A 23,437-nucleotide genomic window follows, 5' to 3' on the forward strand; every position below is an offset into this window, starting at 1 on the left:
TGTGTTATCGTACTTCTGCGGCGGGGCATATTTGGCGTGTCTGCGTGAGAGCGCCCTCTGGCGTTCAGATGGAGCAGCATTTACTACCGATCAGTCGTGCTGCACTGACAAGCTGCGCATTAAATAATGGGAGCCTTTGCCAAATCGCATGCGGTTTCATTGCGATTAATTGTGAAGCCCTAGTTTGATTTCATGGCAGCATCAGTATTATATATCGACTCGATGAAGGCTTCACGTGGTCTTTGCGTAATTTGTGGACTTTTGCTTTCACGTCAAACTCGCGGTGCTGAGCGTTATCGACACGGAGGCTCGGACTGATGGGGACTGGGCCTGTACAGCTGTTGCAATCGGACCGGCCTCACCGGCCAGCCGGGTAACTGTCCTATTACTCTCAGGCCAACGGGCTGGCCGGGGCAGGAGTGAGGAGCGCCAGGCCCTGAGACCTGCGGGTGGCATGAGCGTGAGTCCAGAGGAGGAAGGACTGAAGCCGAGGAAGGGGAAAGAGGCAGCAGGATGGCCGGGGTCAGACCGTATCTGAGCTGGAAGACACGAGGAGGGCCGTGGTGAGCGCTGAAGCCGTTGGGACGGGAATCCTTCTGTTCCTCCTCCCTCTTTTGCTCCTCCTCCCGCTTCTTCGCTTTCCTGTCGGGTCTGTTGAACTCCTGGAGCTTCTCGGCTTGAGCGCGGCGGATATGGTACGTCTTCCTGTGGCTTTGAAAAGAATCAAGGAATTCCTCCAGGGGCACGTGGCCCTCCATGAACCTCTCCAGCAACTCCTGTGAAGGTCAAATGACAAATAAACAGGTATTAGAGGGCGGGAAGTCAAGCCGGATTCATAACAAGTGTGACGCAGTTGTCTTTTTGAACTCATCATGTTCCAAGACAAATGTCAAAGCCCAGCTGCATAAAACAAGTTATTTTTACACCTAATATGAACCTTAATATGACTTTTAGTGGCATAATCTCAAGCAGTCTGATTGATTCTATCATTTCAAGAAGTATTTTTGAGTTAAATAAACCCTTGCTGAAAAAAAAAAGCTTAAACCATTAAAAACTTAAAAAGGTAATGCTGGTCTTAGCAGGTTTAAGATGCTCTGGGGAAACCAGAATGTAAATATTTTCATAATTCAACAGCACATTCGTATGTTGGTTAATGACCACTGGATTTGTTTTTATTTTAAAACTATTCTTATATAAGGCTGCATGACCAACCTCTATGTTTTAGAAACCCAATCAAATTGCATATAAAAAAGAGACCGAAATATACTAGTGTTTTAATTATTTATACTAGTAAATTATAATTGTATTGTAAAATTAAAATGAATATTAGATCATTATAATAATCATTTTATTTTACACTACATGTGGCAATGCTAATATTTAGACCTTTATGTCTTAAATTCTTCACTTTCAAAGGTTAAAAACCTAAAGCTTTTAACATTTTCAAGCTTTTATTTTTGCGGCCTTTGAATTGATAATTGCTCTTAGTTGCACTGAATAGAAAGAATTGCACATTTCAGTTTTCAGTTCGGTCTATTTATTTATAATAAAAAAAATCATGAACCTCTGTTTGGGAAATCCTGGTCTACCTTAGTTGATCTCCCACCATGACCAGCATAAAAGTTCCCAAAACCTCTCTAAAACCATAAAAACTACTTTAGGCTCGTTTTAAGATATATATATATATATAAACATTTTTACAGCAGGGAAAATAAATGAATTTAGATGTTAATACATAAAGCACATGTTTTGATTACCTGACTTTTTTTTTTTACATTGAAGAGTTTAACGCACAAACATGATGTCTGCACAAATGAATCGCAGGATAAATTTAACATGAGCTCATGTGTCTACTGAAGCCTCTGGTGGAAGGGGCAGGTGTCTGCACTCTGTCTGTCTCAGTATGGGGATTGAATAATTAACAAGTCTCGTCTGCACAAACCCACCGCCTAAATGCACTCGCAGACAGAACAATAAAGTCTTTTAGAACACTGCCCTTGGCAAACTACACATCAGTATAGGACAATAACTTGCAATGTGTGACTCAAATAAATAAACAAATAAATCAATAAATAAGGTTCCGCAATATGATGTCCTACCCCATCTACGTCACATTGGCATTTTATAATTGCAGGTAAAGCTACCATTCCACAAATATAAAGTAAAAGGATCCAAAAGCTATTGCATGAATACAAATAGTCTTCTAAGTTCCTCTTGTCCTTTCAGAAAATATACATATAAATGATGTTTTTTTAATAAAGTTCGGGAGAAGCACGTTCAGATAATTAACACGGGTGGAGAGCACTCAGCAATCAATGATAAGAGGTGTATATATAGATTCAGCAATCTCACCTCAATCCATTGACAGTTTAGCAGCAGCATCCCTCCACCACCCCTTCTCCACTCTTCTAGTCCTAACCATTTACATACAGGGGGGAGTACTCTGGGTTCGGGCCAAATTTCGAGCTCGGAGCCCTCCCCCCGGACAGCACGCTAAATACGCATTAAACTATACAACCTCTAATTGTATGTAAGTGGGAACTCGTGAAATGTGATTTGTACATTTTCAGAAGTAAAACTTATGGCGTTGCGATACGTTTACTCAGATGTGACTGTTTTTTTAGCATGTTGACATGAGGTTGCTATGGGTGTTCTGGGAAGTGTTGTTACTGTTTACTAAAACTAAAACTATTAAAAATAATTTGCGCTATTTTAAATGAAGCAAAATTTAGCAAAAAAACTTTTAGTTTAGAAAATTAAAACTAAAATAAATAAAGAATCATATATACAATGTAATATACAACACACACAGCTTTATTAGGTACATGGTTTGGTAGCAACTCAGTGCATTTAGGCATGTAGACATGGTCAAGATGATCTTCTGAAGTTCAAACTGAGCATCAGAATGGAGAAGAAAGTGATTTAAGTGACTTTGAACATGGCATGGTTGTTGGTGCCAGATTGGCTGGTGTGAGTATTTCAGAAACTGCTAATCTACTGGGATTTTCACGCACAACCATCTCTAGGGTTTACAGAGAATGGTCCAAAAAAGAAAAAATATCCAGTGAGCGGCAGTTCTATGGGTAAAAATAACATGTTGATGCCAGAGGTCAGAGGAGAATGGCCAGACTGATTCAAGCTGATAGAAAGGCAACAGTAACTCAAATAACCCCTCATTACAACCGAGGTCTGCAGAAGAGCATCTCTGAATGCACAACACGTCAAACCTTGAAGCAGATGGGCTACAGCAGCAGAAGAACACACCGGTGCCAGTCCTGTCAGATAAGAGCAGGAATCTGAGGGTACAATTCACACGGGCTCACCAAAACTGGATAACAGAAGATTGGAAAACCGTTGCCTGGTCTGATGAGTCTCAATTTCTGCTGCCGCATTCAGATGAAAGGTCAGAATTTGGTCTAAACACCAAGAAAGCATGGATCCATCCTGCCTTGTATCAACGGTTCAGGCGACTGCTGGTGTAATGGTGTGGGTATATTTTCCTGGCAAACTTTTGGCCCTTTAGTACCAATTGAGCATCGTTTAAACACCACAGTCTACCTGAGTATTGTTGCTGACCATGACCACAGTGTACCCATCTTCTACCCAGTGTGCCCTACTTCCAGTTCCAGCAGGATAAACTCATCATGCCACAAAGCTCAAATCATCTCAAACTGTTTTCTTGAACATGACAATGAGTTCACTATACTCAAATGGCCTTCACAGTGACCAGATCTCAATCCAATAAAGCAGTCATATTCAAATGGTGGACCGCAGTCCGTGTCCAGACCAATACGTACTGAACAGCATTAAACAATATCAATAAAATCATTTTAGTCAGCTTTCAAACGGGATCGACACCAGCGCAATGTCTCGCTCTCTATAAGTACGGCTTGTTCAAAGAAAAGAAAAGTTGATAGCGAAAATGGACAGAAAATAATGCATTCATTCTCCCCGCAACAAGTTCAAACCAAATGTGCCTTATATACTCCGAGTCTATAGCTCTTGTCAAAGACGTCAACGTTAAGAACTCAAATCTTATCTGAAGACGTGCTAACTTGATGAGGCCATTCAGAAAGCACCGTGCATTTCTTGAGCTGTGGATGAATCAACAGATACCACTGATAATGGCCAGCTTCTGGTATTTGTGAGATTCTAAGATGAAACAAAGAAGGAATTCTGTGAAGACCTGTTGGGTTTAACAACTCTTGAATCACACACACACACACACACACACGAGGAGAGGACATCAATGAGGCCATCAAAGGGATGATGACAAAAAGAGGGATAGATCTGAAGTCGTGGTCTCCGTCATCACAGACGGATGGTGTCTATGATGACTTACTACTGCACAGCAATGTCAGACGGCTCAGCAAAGGCAAGGTTTTAGAGCGCTTTTGGGCTGTTTGGGAGGAGATCAAAGCTTTCCTATCAGAGCAAAAGAGTGAAAAGAGTTTTTGGAAGATGTGGAGAAGATGCAAACGGCATTTTTGGCAAACATTACGTCGCATCTTAATGAGCTCAACATTGAGCTGCAGTGATAGAACAACACAGTATATGATTTGATAACAGCTGACCGGGATTTCCAGAAGAAATTAGTGATTTTCAAGACTGATCTCCAAGGTGAACTTGTCCACTTCCCCAAACTTTTGGAGCAAACCCAGGGAGAGAAAGATATGACCTACCATGCTAGCTTCATAAAGAAGCTGATGGACAACTTCAAGACTCAATTTGATGATTTTGTTCTTGAAGGAAAATGCTGCTGATCATACAGAAGCCCTTCTTGGTCAAAAATGAGTTTCCAGAGGAAGCAAAACAGATCCTCAGATGGGCAAATGTTGCATCACTACAAATGAAGTTGACTGAACTGCAAGAAAATGTGGCTTTGAAAGAGAAGGTTGGTTTTTGTGACCCTGCCACTTTCTGGGGAAAGATGGTGCCGGCAGCTCATTTTCTAAATAAAGTGATACTACACATCCTGACCATGTTTGGTTCCACATATTGCTGTGAGTCAGCATTCTCAACAATGAACATTATTAACACCAAGAACCACACCAAGCTTAGCAATGAACAGCTGTAACACTGTCTTAGAATTGCACTCACACCATTTTTTTCCCACAGTTCAAAGTATTGGTAGGAAAAAAAATATTTTTCATTTTTCAGTCATCAGTCATTGATGCGAGATACAGAGTGGTGCATGCATGGAACAAAGTCTGTGCAGTTCTCTAATAAATGTGCACTTAGATATTATTATTATTTATTCAATTGAATGAAATGCCCAATGCATCACAACAGTAACTTTTTTGCATACAGATTACTATGCAACCACTTTTGCTCAGATATGTCGTCGTCACAAATGTGCAGTTTAGTATATTTTTGTAAGTGTACCTATTTGTTAAATACTTTTAGTTTTACTGTAATTTCCAATTTTTTTCTTGATGCAGCAGGACAAATAGTAATAGCCTACAAGTACAGCCTGTACAATTATGTCCTTAAAATGTGTCTCATTTAATATATTTAATAATAGTCCTGAAAACAACTGATCCCAAATCATAGTACGGACAAGTATGGTCTTTACTGTGCTGTACTATAACAATATCTATCCGGACCTTTCCCACTAAGGAATTTTGTGCAACTGGATGTTCTCAAATTATATTTGAGTACCCCTGCAATAGAGCACCGTTGGGATGAAAAAAAACTATGTTTGTTTTTTGCCCCAAATCCCCATTTCAATCCAAGTCTATAGGATTTTTTTCACTCGTTTAAATGTCTGGCAGGCAAAAATCAAATAAAAAATGTCATAGCACATCTTTCTAAACAAACAAACATGGCAAACACTACATTACAAGTTATTACTTAAGGTCAGGGGTTTGTTGAAAACGCTCGAGCATCAGCAACAGTAATGATGCCTTACCTCAGTGGGGTTTCCCAGTGTAATCAAACGTAAAATTACTATTGCGTGAACACAAAGTTACAAGTATCCAAAAGTTATAAATTCCCCAAAAACATTTTTAAACGTCTGTTTGTCTTAATGGTCTTAAAGCGTTTCGTGTGGTCTCCTGCTCTTTATTAACTCTTTATAATTCCTCAATCAAGGCATCATTAAAATTTTATAGTTTCATATAAGAGCAGTCTATGAACGGTTGCTGTCAGTCCTTTTCCAGACTAATAGAATATGCAAGTCCTGTGGGAATCCATGGGTTTAAACACACGTGTCGGTCTGATGTTTTGTCTGGCACGGGTCCTGCTGAAGGCTGGCTCTCCGTACAGCTTACTTACGACGGAGTGAGATCATCAATCAGACGGCAGGGGCATTAATGACAAAGTCACAGAGCTATCGATCGGGCCTGTGTGAGGTGGAAGACACAGTGCTTGTTTACAGCTTGGAGATGGATAATCCAATGTAGCTCAATCAGACACAGCTGAGGGCGGCTGAGACAACAACAAGAGAACACATCTAAGAAGTATTTTTCCAATGGCACATGTTGTGCTGAGCTGTTTTAAGCCCTTTGTTGAATAGTCTGTGATGCTAACATATCACGTAATGATTAGCGATGTTCAATTTGTGGACAAATCGTTCTTCTGAGTCAAATCTTTTCCATGAATCTATTCAAATGGTTTGTAAACGCGTAGTTTTGAGTCAACAACTCGCTGACTCATTGATCTGCATGTGAAACAGGTTTAATAAATAGCATTTTATTAAAATACAAAGAAACTATTTTTTGCCTTGCTTTTTGTTAATTTATAGTTAATTATCATTGTTACAAAAGATTTCTATTCATCAAAGAATCCTGAAAAAATGCATCATGGTTTCCTCAAAAATGTTCAACATTGAAATGTTTCTTGAGCACCAAATATGCATATTAAAATGATTTTTTAAAGGATCATGTGACAAGTCAGCATTGCCATCACAGGAATAGGTTACATTTTAAAATATATTAAAATAGAAAACAATTCATTTAAGTTGTAATGATATTTCACAATAATACTGTTTTACTGTATTTTTAATCAAATAAATGGACTTTTTTCAAAAACAAACAATTCTTACAAACCCTGAACTTTTGAACAGTAGTAATTTGCAACAAATACCTGTCCTTTTTTTTTTTTTTACCTGAAACTGTTCAAATGAATCGATACGTGCAAACAAGCCTGATTTCCCAACACTAGTAATGAATGTTAACAAGCAACATGAGCTCATGGATGAAAAACAGGGATACACAGACATTGCAAGGCAAAATTTAATTATATCCATACAAACAGATGAAACCATTTTCATGCTTCTGAGACCGTGAGGGCTGATATTACAACAACTGTTGTATTCATATTGAACAATTTGTACAGTCTATTACTTCAAACTTGTCCTGTACCTGTGCTACAGACACGAATGACAGCTCAAATAAAGCAAATTCTTGAGTACTATTAGTACTTTAAGCAATCAGAAATGCATTTTTTGCCTAGTGGGCAAAAAAAAGTCTCAAAGACTTATATCGAAGAAGGGAATATTATTGAGACTTTTTGAGTAAAGTATGACTTGGGCCAATAAGCAACCACCCTAGCAAGTGCATGACATTACACTAAAATTCACCCAGAACACCTGCACTTGCTAATTCCTTATAGGTTTAGTTATATACTGTATATCTACAGTAGCAGGAAAAACAATTGAACACCATGTGAGGAGAAATGTTCTTAATGAAATGTTGGGAGTGCTGGTTTTCCACTTCTGGGACAAACCACAGTGCTGGAGACATGACATCAGCTCTGATGTGTTAGCCTCATCTCTTATTTATGACACATGGGCTGTCAATGCTTTAAATCATTGATTAGATCACAGATCCATCTTTGTAAGTATAGTGTAGAGGTTAGTGGATTTTTAGAGTGGATTTTCACCTTCACGTCACCCTTATATTCAGAGCGGTTCTGTGTAAACAAGGATTGTGTCATGTAGAGTAAGGACTTTCTGCACTTTTGTCAGGCTTTCATTCTGCTTTGTTCTGGTTCAGTGAACAGGGCATGTTCATTCAACAGTGGATTCAATGCTAAAAAACAACATGTCAAAATTTTACTGTACTGAGGGGACTGAACATAAAAGACACAGAAAGAGTTTCTGGAGATATAAAGGATGCAAAGGACTTTCAAATCACCTCAGACTGTTCTTCGGCACGTGCGACCTCCTCCTGGAGCAGATTGTGGGCAGTCTGAGGGCTGTGCTTCTCCGTGAAGGCCTCTGGAAAAACCACAAACATTTAATCTCAGTCAGTTTCAATTCTCAACATGACACTGGCTCAGAACTGTGAGGAGTGAAAGTTATTTCTATAGATATCATTGTGACTCCCCAGTTGCCCCGCTGCTGAATCTACTGCCCCACGACAACAAATGTGAAAGACAACACAAAATAATGTAGATAATAAATAGACAACCTCCTGTTACATAGAGTGAGTGAATGATACTTTTGAGACAGCTGTTTTCAGTTCATTGGTTGAACAGATTAAAAAAACGACTCAATCACTCACTACCGAGTTATCATCTCATTTACCAAAATGAGCTGTTATCGATATCTGCAGGGGAAAAATGCTTTGACAGTAAGTGGCGCTTACAGAGAAACAGAAATACAGCAGCACAAAATGGCAGCAGTACGCAAATTTCCATTTCTAACACTAAGAGTACAGAGACAAGAGAGCCGGTTCCGGATTCTTCCTCTGCTATTCACTGTCCATAATGCTGTATACATGAGTGCCAGCTCTGAGCATGTGACCAAAGGCATCAATCTCATTAGTTGGCCAGTTTCATTGCAGTGCGATGGAAAACTAAACACCTCCTCATAAAACTGAACTCCCCCCAAAAAATACCAGTTATTCATTTACATTTTAAGGTAGGGTAGGCAATTTCGGAGAGGCTAGCAATAGCAAGCTAGCTTTGAAAGCATAAGAACCCACCCTTCCTTTAGAGCGCTCTCTAAAGCCACACCTCTTCCAAACACATGAACGCACACACAGCAGAGTCTGCAAAGGTTAACGAGAGACGGCATTAAACTAATATATAGCTCCTCCCTTTCACTTTTTGGGTACATCCCATCTAGACTATACCTCGTGTCTTAAAGCACATATCGTTACAATAATAATGAATGTAAACAACTTAAAGAGCGCTGACTTGCACCACCTGACTGCTGCAGGTTAATTTTGGCGTTGATAGTGTTGCCAATTCTAGGACAGCTCAGAGTAGAATGTCACGGGTTGCCATGACAATTTTGTTTTTGTCAAAAGATTTTAAACAAATTGTAACACTAACACTGGTCAACATACATTATTTCTATCTGAACCAAAATCCAAACTCAAAAGCAATTACCAATAAAGTTGTGCAAAGCATAACAGTCCAATGCCAATGAAAGGGAAAAAGACAACAATATACCATAGTTTTGAGTAACTTTACACACATACATCATTACAATGTTATCATAACATAGCATAGATCATATTACGATAACAATATCATTGGAATCACTTTCAGCCAATCAGAATCCACCCAGTTTATAGAGCTTGATAATTTACGGTGACAGATGACATAACCGCAGTGTGTGCTTAGAATACACAGAGTTAACAGGTTACTCACTAAGCTGTCAGTCTGTCAAGAACTGTTACACATTTGAACGTGCAAGCGTGCATGAGATTTAAGAGCTATGCATGAGAGGATTTCCAGAGAATAACTTAATTTTCTATCTGTTCTTCGCATAACGCTATCGTGTGACTAAATAAAGATCTGAAACATGGTATGGCTACACTTTTAAAAATTAAGGTTTTTTATTGGCATCTATGATTCCATTAAGAACCTTTAACATCCATGGACACTTTTCATTCCACAAAAGGTTCTTTATAGTAGAAAAATGTTCACTGAAAGGTTCTTTGGGGAACCAAAAATGGTTCTTCTATGGCATTGCTGTTGAAATCCCCTTTATTTTAAAGAGGCCATATTATACCCTTTTACAGTGTCTTGATTTTGTTTGTAGGGTCTATTACAATAGGTTTTCATGCTTTACGGTTAAAAAAAACTCAATTTTTTTCACATACTTTACATTGTTGCAGCACCTCTCTTTTTAATCTGTCAGTAACGCTCTGGTCTCTATGAAGCCCCTCCTTCCGAAAAGCTCAGTGTGTTCTGATTGGTTGGCTGGACCAGTGTGTTGTGATTGGTTTGAGCGCTTCGAGAAATGTCACGATAACCACGAGTTTCAACACACTAACGCAACTTAAACAGGCCTGACATGCACGTTCCCAGAATAAAACTCAAGACTACAAGGGGGAGTTCCGAAACAGTGCACACTGATATAGAAAATAACACTGTTTGGAGTGACTTTTTGCTTTGTAACTTTTCAGACCTTTTCAACACCAACATTACACACTAACGTTAAAAACAAATGTAAAAAGCATAATATGTCCTCTTTACAAAGAGTACTTTTGTGGTTCTTTTGGTGCATGTTGTAATAATAAATGGAACATTAATGTATTAAAAAAAAACACGTCAGCTGACAGTGTCCCGCTACACAAACAGATCTCTCAGGGGCTGGTAACTGTGCCAGCAGGACAAAAGAACGCCACAACAGTGTGTGAAAACATATCGTGAATGTGTTCAGCTGTGAAGAAGCTCCACTGCTTGAGTCTTTGTGTAGACTTTGTGCAGGACTGAAGCTGCACTCGGGTCTCTTTACAGTGTTATTGCAGTGCCCTGAGGGCGAGGGTGGACGCAATCACTTTCTGTTAGCTCATGTCCAGTGATGAGAGTGAGGGGCTCAGGACCTCTAAGTGTTGTGCTGGGGTTGCTATGGCAACCGGCAATTATGCTAATGTGCAGATGTGTTGAGTCCACAGGGGATGTGAAAAGCTGAGCTAGTGGCCATCGAGGGCACAGACAGGTCAAGGCAATGACACCATTTGCGCTTCAATAAGGCAGAGCTGCTCCCCAAACAAACCTCTATTACAGCCAGGACGCAAATGCTCTTGAGAAAATTACTGTGGAGGCACCATGGTACACTGAAGGTATCAGATGGTATTTATAATGGTACTGTATGATTATCATAATCTCCAGCATCTCCAACACTGTAAAAAAATGCTCATTTTAAATAGGAAAAAAATTATAAGTACTACAGTAAAAAGTTATTACCTGTACCATTTATAAAGTGAAACATTACAGTATTCAGTATTAATTTGAAAAAGTATGAATTGCTTAATTAATAATGCTATGCTTCAACAGAAGAATGGTATTACCATGCCAATGGTTTAGAAATGACACAATTATTACTTATAAAATTGTGTTGTGACTAAAAACATGACAACACCATAATACCACATCCAAATAGCCATGGTAATACCATTCTTCTTATGATGCATACCAGTATTATACCATTGCCATTCCATTCTGTATAATCTATTTAAGATTCTCCCACTGACTCTTATATGATGAGCTTCATCCTTAATTCATCTTGTCACTACAATGTATTGATGCCAACACTCTCTCAGATCAGTCAGGCAAACGCCTTGCCAATAACTCACAAAAAGCCTTTTATATGTCCTGCTCTCAGAACATGAATATTCAAAGGCCCACTATGTCACATGCGTTCGTGTGTATCTGTACGTTGTGGCCGTGTGACTGCTGAGGCATGTCAGCGTGAGCGAGGGGGGAGTGGCACACCACGTGCATGGCCCCGGAGACCCACGCGATGAAACGGTAATGGAAGGCGACAGACAGCCAAACAAACACTTGGGGAGCAGCTGTGGGTGACCTACATACTGGGGAGAAACCATGTAGATGCGCTGCGGGGCGTCCGTTCCACGGCAAGAAGACCACTGGAGCCAGAGATATGACCTGGGGCTTCTGGGATCTCGCAGTCACAATGGCTACTGATGGTTATCAAGCTAAAGACCCAACGCTATTATTGTGACATGTCAGATCACTGTCCTCTCCTTGAAGTGGTCACATGGATCCAAAACAGAAACAAAGGCAAATTCAACCAATTAGATGCATGAATGAAATGGCCAATCAGAGAAAGAAAATCATCATTCATCTGAGCTGACCTTCAGAGATCAATAGACCAGAGACAGGTTCTGCCCCTCCCCCTCTCCATGAATACATAATGCTAATTGATTTCATTGACTGAACACAATTGTTTTGTTCCAAACAAAAGGTCTTTTGAGGTCTGACTTTAGAATTTTTAAAATAAATGGATTCATATTGAATGTCTCTGGAAGGGGAAATTGATTCTTCTCACAGGACAAACCTTGGGAAAAAGAAGTACACTTTAGCATACTTTTTAAAAAGAGTACTTATAACGGAAATAACGCAATTTCTAAGAATATACTTAGATGAAACCAATGTTTTTGGTCACTTAATTGCATGTTAATTTCAATTAAATGTAAATACTATAGTTAAATGTATATGAAATGCAATGAGCTGAACTTCCACTTCCACTATGTGATTTCATAATTACCTCTATGTCTTATAATCAAGCACATATGCTTTGGTGTGTTAGTCAACACATCAAAATAAGTGTACTTCTTTAATGATTTAAAAACTACTTTAAAGTTAAACCTTTAATTTGACGTTTTTACAATGTAATCATTTATTTGAAGTACAATTCAATACAATTAAGCACACTTTTTCCACAAAGGAATCCTTAAGTGCTGGAGCAATAATGTATTTTTGTATTCTTGTATATTCATATTCAAATTTCTGATGTCAGAAGTGTGACAAATGAAAACAGCATAATCTATTCAAGCCGCACTGCATGCTGGGTACCTTCATAGTACATGCACTGTAGAAATACAGTATGATATTGTAGATTTTACAAGACATTTCCAAAAGTGCAGTTAGATAAAAGAGAAAACCTACTGTGGAATTACTGTCAAAGTAATGCAATTAATAACCTGGAATGTACTGTAATTTCATATAAAAAGAAATTAACAGTATATATTAATATTTTGAATTAGCTTTTATTGTTATATTTTCAGTTAATTTGATGTGCTTTTGTCATTTATACTATTATAATACTTAGAACTCGCTTTTATTGTTATATTTTCAGTTAATTTAAATTTTAGTTTAACTTTTAGTAATTTTGTTATATGCTTTTTCTATTTAACCTTCATTTATTTTTAGTTTAGTTTTAGTTTCAGTCATTTTAGTATTTCAACTTCAGCTTTTCATCTGATATTTATATTTAATATTATATTTTAATATTTAAAAAGAATTTTAAATTTTTTTTTTGCTTTTATTGCCGCTTCTAGTGAATGTAAATTTACCTGATTTTACTTGCTCACAATCAGTTAATAATAAATATATTTTTTTTGTCATGCCAATAAAGCCTTTTGAAGTGAATTGAAACCTAATTATTTTTATCTAGGTGAGATTCCTAATTATTATGTCAGTAAAATATGCATGAGCATGCCTCTAAGCACGAGATATTAGCTCAAGCTCGTGAATGATTAATTGAGGACAAATGAAAAATGAGAAAACAGATTCTCCAAGTCTTGAGCAGTGAAATGGACCTAGCATGCAAGACTCAGTGGACCAGTAAATTTTTCAACGCTACACACCCTGTCAACCCGAGTCCCATGTCAATGGATTGGACACATTACTATGCACGGAAGGAAAGTGCTATTTACACAAGGACTTCTGTCAGTGTAAAGCAACCTTGAAACGCGACACTTTTTGTTGGTGCGCAAGCTAATGCTGCTGTGTCATCACATCATTCATTCATTCAAGAATATTTTCACTTTCTATAACTCACCTTTTCTTTCTATAAATAATGCTGTGTACTGCCACAATGATGAATGGTATACAAGTACAAGAGTGACAACTGTTTGGAATAATTGATTATCTGAAATGTTTTCCGCACAGTTTAGTTCACGTTGGCTTCGTTTAATGGAATTCTTGGCACAGCTAATTCTAATAGGCTTGATAAATGTGTGAGCATATACACGGGGAAAGTTGAAACGCTCTCTTCTCTGCAAGCGTGTGCGCACACACTCCCTCACTTCCTGTCAAAATAACAGAACGGTGGGTGTTCTTTTGTGGTCTTTACAGATAAATACCACCGGCTGCTTTCCTGTCATCAGAATGAAAGGAATAACTTCAGACGGCGTATGTGCCCCGTTGAGTTTGCACGCGAAAACCTGCACATCACATCCTCTAAAAAAGGCTAGTTCAACCAAATCTGTATCAATCAGTTTGCTGTAAAACAGAAAAGACAAAAAAAGGGGGAAAACTGCATGACAGGCATCAAAATGAACCATAAAAGCAGTCCATATGACTCATGCACTATATTCCAAGTCATTATTCACTGATTTGGGAGAAAGTCATAGAGATTTGGAACAACATTAGGTGGAGTAAATAGTCAATTTTCACACTTCTCCTTGATCAAACAGACATCTGCTTCTGCACAGCAAAATTCTGTTCATGTGTCAATTCTGATGTAGAATTAGAGGGAAAAGTACACCAGCGCCCTTCTGAAGAATGTACTTGTGGAGGCCTTTTGTTCAGGTTTTCCTCGGGTCAAATAGACAATGTGAGGACGCCACGCAAGCCCAAACACAGGGATACAGGTGCCTGAGGAGACCTTTCTGGGTAATTAAATGCTTGACAGATAGGTCAACACATGTTTTCTTCTTCTTCAAAAAAAAAAACATTGCCAAACAACACTCAAAACAGACTCAACATCACTAATGTCTTTCAACAATCTTGCATGACCACTAACGACTCGGAAAAAAAATAGAGACTAACAAAAAAGTACTACCGCATTATGTTTTTTGAACATGTATCATGGTTCATTGTAGTCGAGATATGGGACTTCTAAAAATGTATATATATTTAACATTTTATATATCATTACATACACTAGCGTTCAAAAGTTTGGGTTGAATAAGATTTTCTTTTAAAAAATGAATACTTTTATTCAGCAAGGACACATTAAATAGTTTACTGTCACTTTTGATCATTGTTACGAAAACTAAATTTCCAATAAATATAATTTGTATCTATTTGTAAGTCACTTTAAATAAACGTCTTTAACTCTACATGTAATTCCTGTTCTTTTGAACTGTTATTCATCAAAGAATCCTGAAAACAAAAATGCATCACAGTTTTAACAAAAATATTAAGCAGCATCTTTGCCATCGAAGGAATAAATTCTATTTTTAAAATACATTCAAATAGAAAAGAGTTGGTGAGCATAAGAGAATTCCTTTAGAAGCATTAAAAAAGTTTTACTGACCACAAACTTTGAAACGAAAGTGTATGTGACACCGCTAAAGGCATGACGCAGCAGACGCACAGTCTATAAATACATTATTATATTACACACGTTCATTAAATACCGTACAGTACTTCTGCTAAACAAGACAGACATATAACACATTTGAATATCTGTCCTGTATAAGTCATCCATATAGTAAACGTGTTTCAAATCATAGTTTTTACTATATCACCATGCTAAAACGGATGGTATTAGATACAGTATTACAAAAATGGATCATTAAGAAATATTGTCTAATACCTAGTATATCAAGGTATTACCATTGAACTCTTTTTTTAACAGGGGAGCAAACAATCTACCATATTACAGTTTATGCTTATTAGTCAGATTTGTTATGCAAATATTTAGCTATTTCCCTAATATTCAGCAGTGCATTTAGTTTTCCTCCCATTCAATGTCACTGAGCTTAAGCCAATGTGAAAGAGTCAAACAGAAATGTCAACATAATGTATCAAGTTTATTTTTTCTAAGGGCTTTTGGCATGGAGTTCCCAGTTTGGGTTGGATTCTCAGGAGATTGATTTCAAAAGAGGCCCCTTTCCCCACTGAGTGATTAAGGCCTCATGTGTGTGGTAGCTCAATGGACCTAATCCAGCTTTGATAACTGCCCCCTGCATTCAAACACTGAGAGACGGCCAGAGCGACTTCACATCCTGTTAATTACCAACTCCTCCATCAGTAAGAACTATGCGCTCTTACAACGTTCCCCCGGCCTCTTCGGCTCCCTCAACATGCCTCTTTGCCCTGTGATTTACAGGCACTTTGAGACAAAGATGCCCTTTTCTCGCTCGCAATTACGGCTAACCCCCCTCTGGAGGGTTTTTTTTTTGTAAAGGGTGGAGTGGTTGACAACCAGTTTGGTGAGAGTTCTGTGTGTATGTGTTGAGAGGTCAATGATGGGGTTGTAGTGTTTGTAAAAGGTCATCAGTTCGGGCCTCGGGTAAGCAGTGTCGTTACGCTAGGTTAACAACAAAAGGGCACTCATGGTGCGCTTTGCTTTTGAAGCAGGATGGATAGTGGGTCGTATACCAGCGCCGTGTCACCCTCCAGAAAAATTACAGGTCAAGAATGTGCCATTGACCACATGTGAGGGGGAACTGAAGGATTAGAAGCTTTAATGCCGAAAGCAAATGGGAAAGTCTGACTGCGAACAAAACCGCCCAACATGGTAGCGCCGGGACTTTTATCATCAAGCTACCCTGAATTCCTATCAAGAAACTAGTTGTGCACCTTCCTGAGCCAAATTCTTCTCTTAACGTCTGTCGCTGCCACAGCGTATTACGCAATAACTCACAAGCCTCTGAGCCACAACTTTGGTCTCAGCTGATGGAGCAATCCAAGGGTTTTTCATTCTTGCTTTTGGCTCTAAAGAAATGAGAATCAGATGTTTGCTGTTGGGGGGGAACAATATCTCCCACCCATCCGGGTGCAGCTGGAGGCACTGGTACATGTGCACTTCATGGTGACAGGAAGGTGAACATTCCACCCTCCTTCCGTCACTGGCCGGCAGCTGCAAGGGCGAAGAAAAAAAGGTCCTGTGAAACAGCGTTTCTCGAGTGGACCGTTGCCCGTGTGGCCATGGAGATGGGAATTTCCTGTACAAGCTCTGTCAGAGCGTGTAAGCGGACTAGCAGATATCTCCGCTGATCTTTTGTTGCTCTGTCGGGCACCGAAGGAACCCCACCGTCTCCTCCTCTTTTCTGCCCGCTCACGACAGTTCAATTTCCTGCTGGCATTTCACTCCGGCAACTTTTTTCATCAATCTCTCTCAAGACTTCGGTTCCCAGACGCTGCCGGGCTCTCGGGTGAAGGGGTGGGTTCGGCGGTTGAGACGTTCTGACTATCATATGAATCTCTGCCTTTTCTTTGAAAGCCACTGGAGGTGGGGTCTCAAACAAAAGCCCTTTCAAATGTATCTGCATCACTAGTTAGGCTGCACAATGGTGAGGAGGGGCCAAAAAAGTCAACAAATAATTCATATCGGCTTCTTTGGTCAAAGGGCAGGAATACAGGCCCTAAAGGGTTGATGTTGTGGGCTACAGCGGAAATATACAACCTCACCGTACATGAATTAATGCAAAACGAAGGAAAAGCCTAATCTCGTAGTCTGTAAAGCCACCACATGCCTAAATCATTTATGCACACAGCAGGTTGCGAGGGTGAATACACCAAACAGGCCAAGAGCGATGGCGGAGCAACAATTCCAGAGAAAGACTTCAAGAGTTCCAAAGTCTTCCTCTGAGGTCCCAGCTGGGCTACTTCATTTAAGCAGTTTCCCATGCAAACATCACAACAGATACTTGTTGTTTGACTTGGCCTAAACACACAGAGAAGCAAATTAACTAAACATTTTCTCCACTTTGTGTGGAATTTCACTAACCACCCACATTCCAAGACGCTAAATACACTTAAAATTGAGCTGGAACAAGTTTATACTCATTCATTGTTATTCTTTTAGAGCAAAAACATGGCTCAATTGTAGCCTATTTAAAATAGTCTCATTATTGATCTTATTCACAAAGCTCAAAGCTATTCGCCAGCTGCAATTAAAGATGTGCCCGTTTTAAATCACGTTCCACGCACTCAATTTCATTTTATTGAGATGCTTGCGTACAACTTCTATTAATCATAGCAGCACTTATTCAACAAATGATGATGAAGCATATTTTTTTCCCCCTGATAACCAAGTTGGGCCAGTTGCTTACCCTGCATTAATTTTCACTGGTACACCACAAACGAATTATCTATTTTTATTTCAATTTTCAATTCATGTCATGGCCCTGTAAACCCAGCAAACTTTCACTTTTGCATGATATCTGCTAAAGTAAAACTGGAAGGTATGTTACATAACTATTCATGAAGCACAGTTTACCTGGAACAAATTTCTCCCACAGGAATTACAGTAACGCTTTAACCAGAAGTTCATCCACCCAGAAAAGTAGTCAAACCTCAAAAGGCAGAGATAGGCAACTTCTCAGAAATCCAATCACACACATTTTTACTGATTAATTCTGGTCTTTGCATACTGACATTGCTGTGTTTAAATTGCCCAACAGTCTTCTATCGTAAGTGCCTTACTATAAACATGTTTTTGTTTGTTTTTCCAAACTGAAGTTAAACTAAAGTCTAAGTTATTCTCTTCAAATTAAATCTCCTTAGTTTAATAAACATTCAGAACACCGTGACTATTTAACCATCGAAAAGAGTCAACACTCAAATCCTGACCGAGTATCCTTATGAACTCTGGAGCCTAAAATAATAAAGAAAACAATAATAAACGATAATTTCTAACCCACAATCGCTCTGTTTTACAAGCTGATAATTGACATGCGATGTCAGCTGGCCAATAAAAAAGATGGGGCGTGAGAAACTATCATGCTGAGTGTTCAGCCAAGAGAGGAAGACGAAAGAAGAACACAATAATATTTCTCTTATTCTGGCCACGCTGAGAGAAAAAGGAAAACAAGTCACTGTGAACCCACGAGGAACTGTTTGGGAAGTGAAACCAGAGCACCTTAAGTACGTCTGGTCCAGATGAGGGCAGTTATTCCTGGCTGGTGTTGAAAAGAGGTGGGAAAGCCAGGTGGGGACCTTGTTGCCCCAGACCACCCCTATGGGACCTGACCGCAAAACTCCACCCTGGTGAGGGTGCGATGGAAGGTAACGCCGCTCCAGCGCTGGGGATATCGCAGCTGGACGGATCCAGGCATAGGTCAACCATTGTCAACCATTCTCGCCTTGAATAAGTGAGGAGCTCCGGATGTCAGGGTGTGTTATTATGGAACAATGTTGCCTGGTGATATTGAAATATTACCACCAGAAGCACACGACAGCAGTGTCCCGATGCTATTCTTAAACTACTTAGTCAACAGCCGGTGTATCATCAGGTATCAGTCATCAGATTAGCGACAAGCTTAAATGAGTGTGTCTAACATTGCTTTAATCTGGGGAGGAGCACAGAATACTTTTTCCCTGAAATGCGTTCTGTCCGGACTCCGGACACAATTGGGTTGAACTCACATTTTAAACAAAGCCTAACCAGAGAGGCAGCACAAAAAAAGCAGGGTGGGCCGGAGTATGTGACTGGAGCAGTTCTGTAATCACTCCACGCTCATCATATTAGAAGATCGGAACTATTATATAACATGGCTAGGGCAGGGCAATATGACCTAAAATATGATCGGAATATTCTCATATAATTAGATATCGTAATATTCATTTCATACCATTAATGTGGAAGGAAGAGGATTTTGCATGTTATATCTTAAGCATGTTATATGTTATATTTGCATGTTATATCTTAAGAATGAATGTAAACAAAACTTGTTAACCCCCCAAACCCCCCTCCCCCCCCCCCCCCGTCTAATAACAATGAATTCATAAAAATATAACAATTGCATCAAACTTAACATTAAAAATATATTTTCAAATAAAAATAAAAACATATTGGTCGTATTATATTATTTTAATTATTATTAATAATAAATCAATGTAAAGTTTTAATACATTGTGTTATTGCGAATATTATTATGATGATTTTTATTATCTTTATTAATATTATTAAATAATATCATACAACCAAGATATTTTCATCAATGTTTTAATGTATACAGTTTTCAATTTATATACAATATACTATTATTTTATACAATAGTAGTACATTTCCGAACCAAAACTTTTATTTTTGACGGTTTGTCCTGAAGACCTTTGAGTCTCAGTGTGTTTTTAACAATAGCTTTTATCAAATAAAATGATGAAATGCTTGATGAGGTTCATGTGGACTGTCCTCATATAGTATGACAGCCGATGCTGAAAACACAACAAGCGTCACGCAAACTTAAGTGTGTGTAGTGGATGAAACTGTTCAAGTTTATCAATATTGCCAATTGTTTTTTCTGATAAATATCGATACAGATTTGTCATCCACTCATAAGAAGCAAAACATCCAATGTGTATTGAACCATGAGGAAAATGAGGGACGCTTGGTGTAATTTCACAGCATCACTTTCACACAAGTTAAAACCCTAAACTTTGACTCACCAAGTCGGCTTTGCTTTTCCCTGCAGGCAGTGGTCAGCTTTGCCAGCTCCTCGTACTTTGCAGCCAATCGCAGCTTGCCGTTTTGAAGATGAGGGCGATTTGAAAGGCTGTCTTCTGCAAGACTCCGATTGGTTACTAACAAGGTTTCCCTGTCCAGCTCGAGTTCCTGGAACTGAACACAAATTTCAGTTATTCGTCACTTAAAAAAAAAAGAAACTGGAACAACAAAGACTGCATCTTTCATATACCATTTAAAACACAAATCAATCGATTCTACAACCCAAAGAAAGACCAAGATGTCTTAATCAGTTATGAGTATCACAGGGACAAAACATTAAACATGTTTACTACTGTACATCAAAGTCCATTTCTTGTGTATTCAATCTTGAAGGGAGTTCACACTGACAGAGCTTAAATCATAGAAGGTCACCAAGTACTAGCTTTCCAGCTAAACTGCTGTACCCACTGTATCAGGTGACGGATCAAGCAAGCCAGTAGCTTTCAGCTTTTTGATGCCAAGGACCCCCAAATATGATAAGGGACCTGCTTTCAAAATTTAAAGGCAGCTACATATGTACTGTTGTGTGTGCACAAATAGCAAATGGGATATTATAAAGTAAAAATTAAGTGGTTAAAATATTACTAGAAACTAGAAAAGGTAAAGTTTAGTAAAGTTTGATGACTTGACAAAGCATGGCCTAAAAGTATGAAATAGTTTTGAAAGTTTGAATGTTTTATTGTAAGAGAAAAGCAGAAAGAAGGTCGGATTAAGACCTCCCAGACAGGCCATATTAGTCCACTTCAGACCCCATTTGACCTCATTAGACCCCAATAAAACATATCGAACCAGTTACATTCCTAATAAACCTTTTCAGACCAATCAGATCTGAGAGACTGAGCACTATTACTAAGATCCCTAAGAAAGCAAATCAGACCACATGTTTTAGGCCTCGCTACCATGTTTCTTAAAGGTGCTGTATGTAATTTTTGACTACTAAAGCAGACAGATACCATAATATGTTTGCAGAAATTTAGGAAACATGCTAAGTTCACATATTTGTTTATCTGAAAAACGACGCTGAATGCTACAGACGGTTATTTTACTTTGAAATGTGCGTTCCGTGTCGGAATATCTGTTTTTGTTTTGGTCTGTGTGATCCCGACCACTGCTAATTTACCCAATAGTATTTCGAAATCACGAGTTGCCAGTTGGTGGAAAACACAGCTTATTGCAGCCATGGAAGCCAGCAAACGATCTGGTTCAGAGATAGCAGATTCTACCCGACCTAAAAAGCCTCAGCCTCCATCTAAAAATATTAGCATATTAGAACATATTAAAACACGGATAAATCAACTCATCAACTTACAAGTTTGTAAGTCTTCTTGCCTTCCATTGTTAATTGTTGTCCTGTTGCGTGTCCTCAATCTGGCAACCCGCATGAGTGTCGAGTCTGAGAAGTATTTTGAATTTGGACTGCAGTACCCATTTCAACTGTTAACTGTCAATATTACTGGACCTTTAGGTGTGGTCACATTTTTCGTTGCCCGGCGAAATTTCACGATCAGAAATTAAAGGCTGTCATTCCAATCGGAACACGTGCAATTAGAAGGTTTAAGTGAGTGTTCTAATTTTCAGGTTAGTCACATGAATTCACCACACTGACCAACAGAAAGCTGCTTGGTTTGAAAGTGAGTTCTATGTGAGCTGTGCTTTATATACTGCTACAGTATTGACCAGAAATAATGTACTTTTTTTGTGAAATGTAATCTAAATCTAATGTGAATACCTTAATAGTTAGTATTTCTTAACAAATGTTTTGTAGGCATTGTTAGCATGTGTTGCTAGCATAATTTTACATGTTTTAACACACAACAAGTTTTGGCATGTTCCTATAATGTCCCCAGGACAACATGTCCTGTTGCTTGTCACGGTTGCATCATTTACAAGAGATAGCTGGAAGAGAAAGCTTTTTTTTCTTGTGGTATTTATCACATTGTGGCCAGATTTACTAAACAGGGCAAATTAGCGTGAGAGCGCAATTCCAAAAAAGCGCAGATGGGAGTGGAAAGTTCAGCATGTCATCTACTGACAACACGCAAATGAAAGAACACAGATGCAGTCGGAACATTTCCATAAAGACCAACGCAACCTACCAAGAGCAGCGTAAATTAGCATCTTGTTTTTAAGACAATTTACCAGTAAATTGATTAGCGCAAACCTTAGTAAATCACATTGCGTGATTCATTTAAATACTCTCCTCCCATAAATTTTGCATCTGAAAGGGAAACTCCAACAAATGCATATGCAATAAGTTCAGCCGCAAAAATAAACATAGCTACTGAAGAAGCACGTTCCACAACTGTGGCGTTTTTTACTCATTTGGAGCAGATGAACCTTAATTTCAATGTAATCCTGTAGGCTATAAGGCCGTTAAGAATGCAGCTCCTCATTCAAGATGGCCATCAAGGTCAAACCACAGAAATCAGGAATGCAAGAACACAGAGAACTCAACAATTTTATTCAGGAATTATGAGCCATACAGAGTGAGTGTGAAAAATGCAACTCAATACATCAAATTCCTCAGGGGTCATATGAGGTTAGCTTAATATGCCAGGCACAGAATCCATGAACGTGTTCAAGTGAGATTGAAGGAAATCTAAGAAAGAGAAAATAATAGCCTCCAGCTTTTTACTAATGGGACTGAAGACTTTAGCTAATAGGTTTGATTTGTAGAGGAAAGCTCCTTATGTTTCATGTGAACAGTGAGATCTGGAAATGGCTTGGGCAAGGGCCCATATCTGTGTGTGAACAAAGAAATTCAACATTTAGCTTTAAGGCTGGGTAAAAAAATTCCAATTAATCATAATCTTCATATCAATTAATTAAATAACTCTTAAGAACTGGTTCTTTTTTTAAACTTAAATTTAAAAAAGTAAAAGTGACATGTGAAGGCCAAGTCTGGTAACCCATACTCAGAATTTGTCCTCTGCATTCTAACCCATCCAAGTTAGTGCGCACACATTAGGAGTAGTGAGAAGTGAACACGCACACACCCACACACAGACACACACTGCAAAGCGTAGACACACACACCCGGAGCAGTGG

General features: G+C 38.7%; 1 protein-coding gene across 1 annotated transcript in view; it reads right to left on the bottom strand.

Moving 5' to 3' along the window:
• vps37d (VPS37D subunit of ESCRT-I) overlaps positions 1 to 23,437 on the bottom strand; it is a 37,283-nt gene continuing 13,846 nt past the window's right edge. Inside the window, exons 2-4 of the mRNA XM_056252889.1 lie at positions 20,332 to 20,503; positions 8,139 to 8,221; positions 1 to 776 (exon numbers count right to left, since the gene is read on the bottom strand). Coding sequence (XP_056108864.1) covers positions 294 to 776; positions 8,139 to 8,221; positions 20,332 to 20,503 — 738 coding nt within the window. The 3' untranslated portion in view covers positions 1 to 293. The remainder of the gene's footprint in view (positions 777 to 8,138; positions 8,222 to 20,331; positions 20,504 to 23,437) is intronic.

The sequence above is a fragment of the Rhinichthys klamathensis genome, unplaced genomic scaffold (assembly GCF_029890125.1).
Source record: "Rhinichthys klamathensis goyatoka isolate OS25496 unplaced genomic scaffold, OSU_Roscu_1.1 h1tg000099l_1, whole genome shotgun sequence".
NCBI classification, from domain to species: domain Eukaryota; kingdom Metazoa; phylum Chordata; class Actinopteri; order Cypriniformes; family Leuciscidae; genus Rhinichthys; species Rhinichthys klamathensis.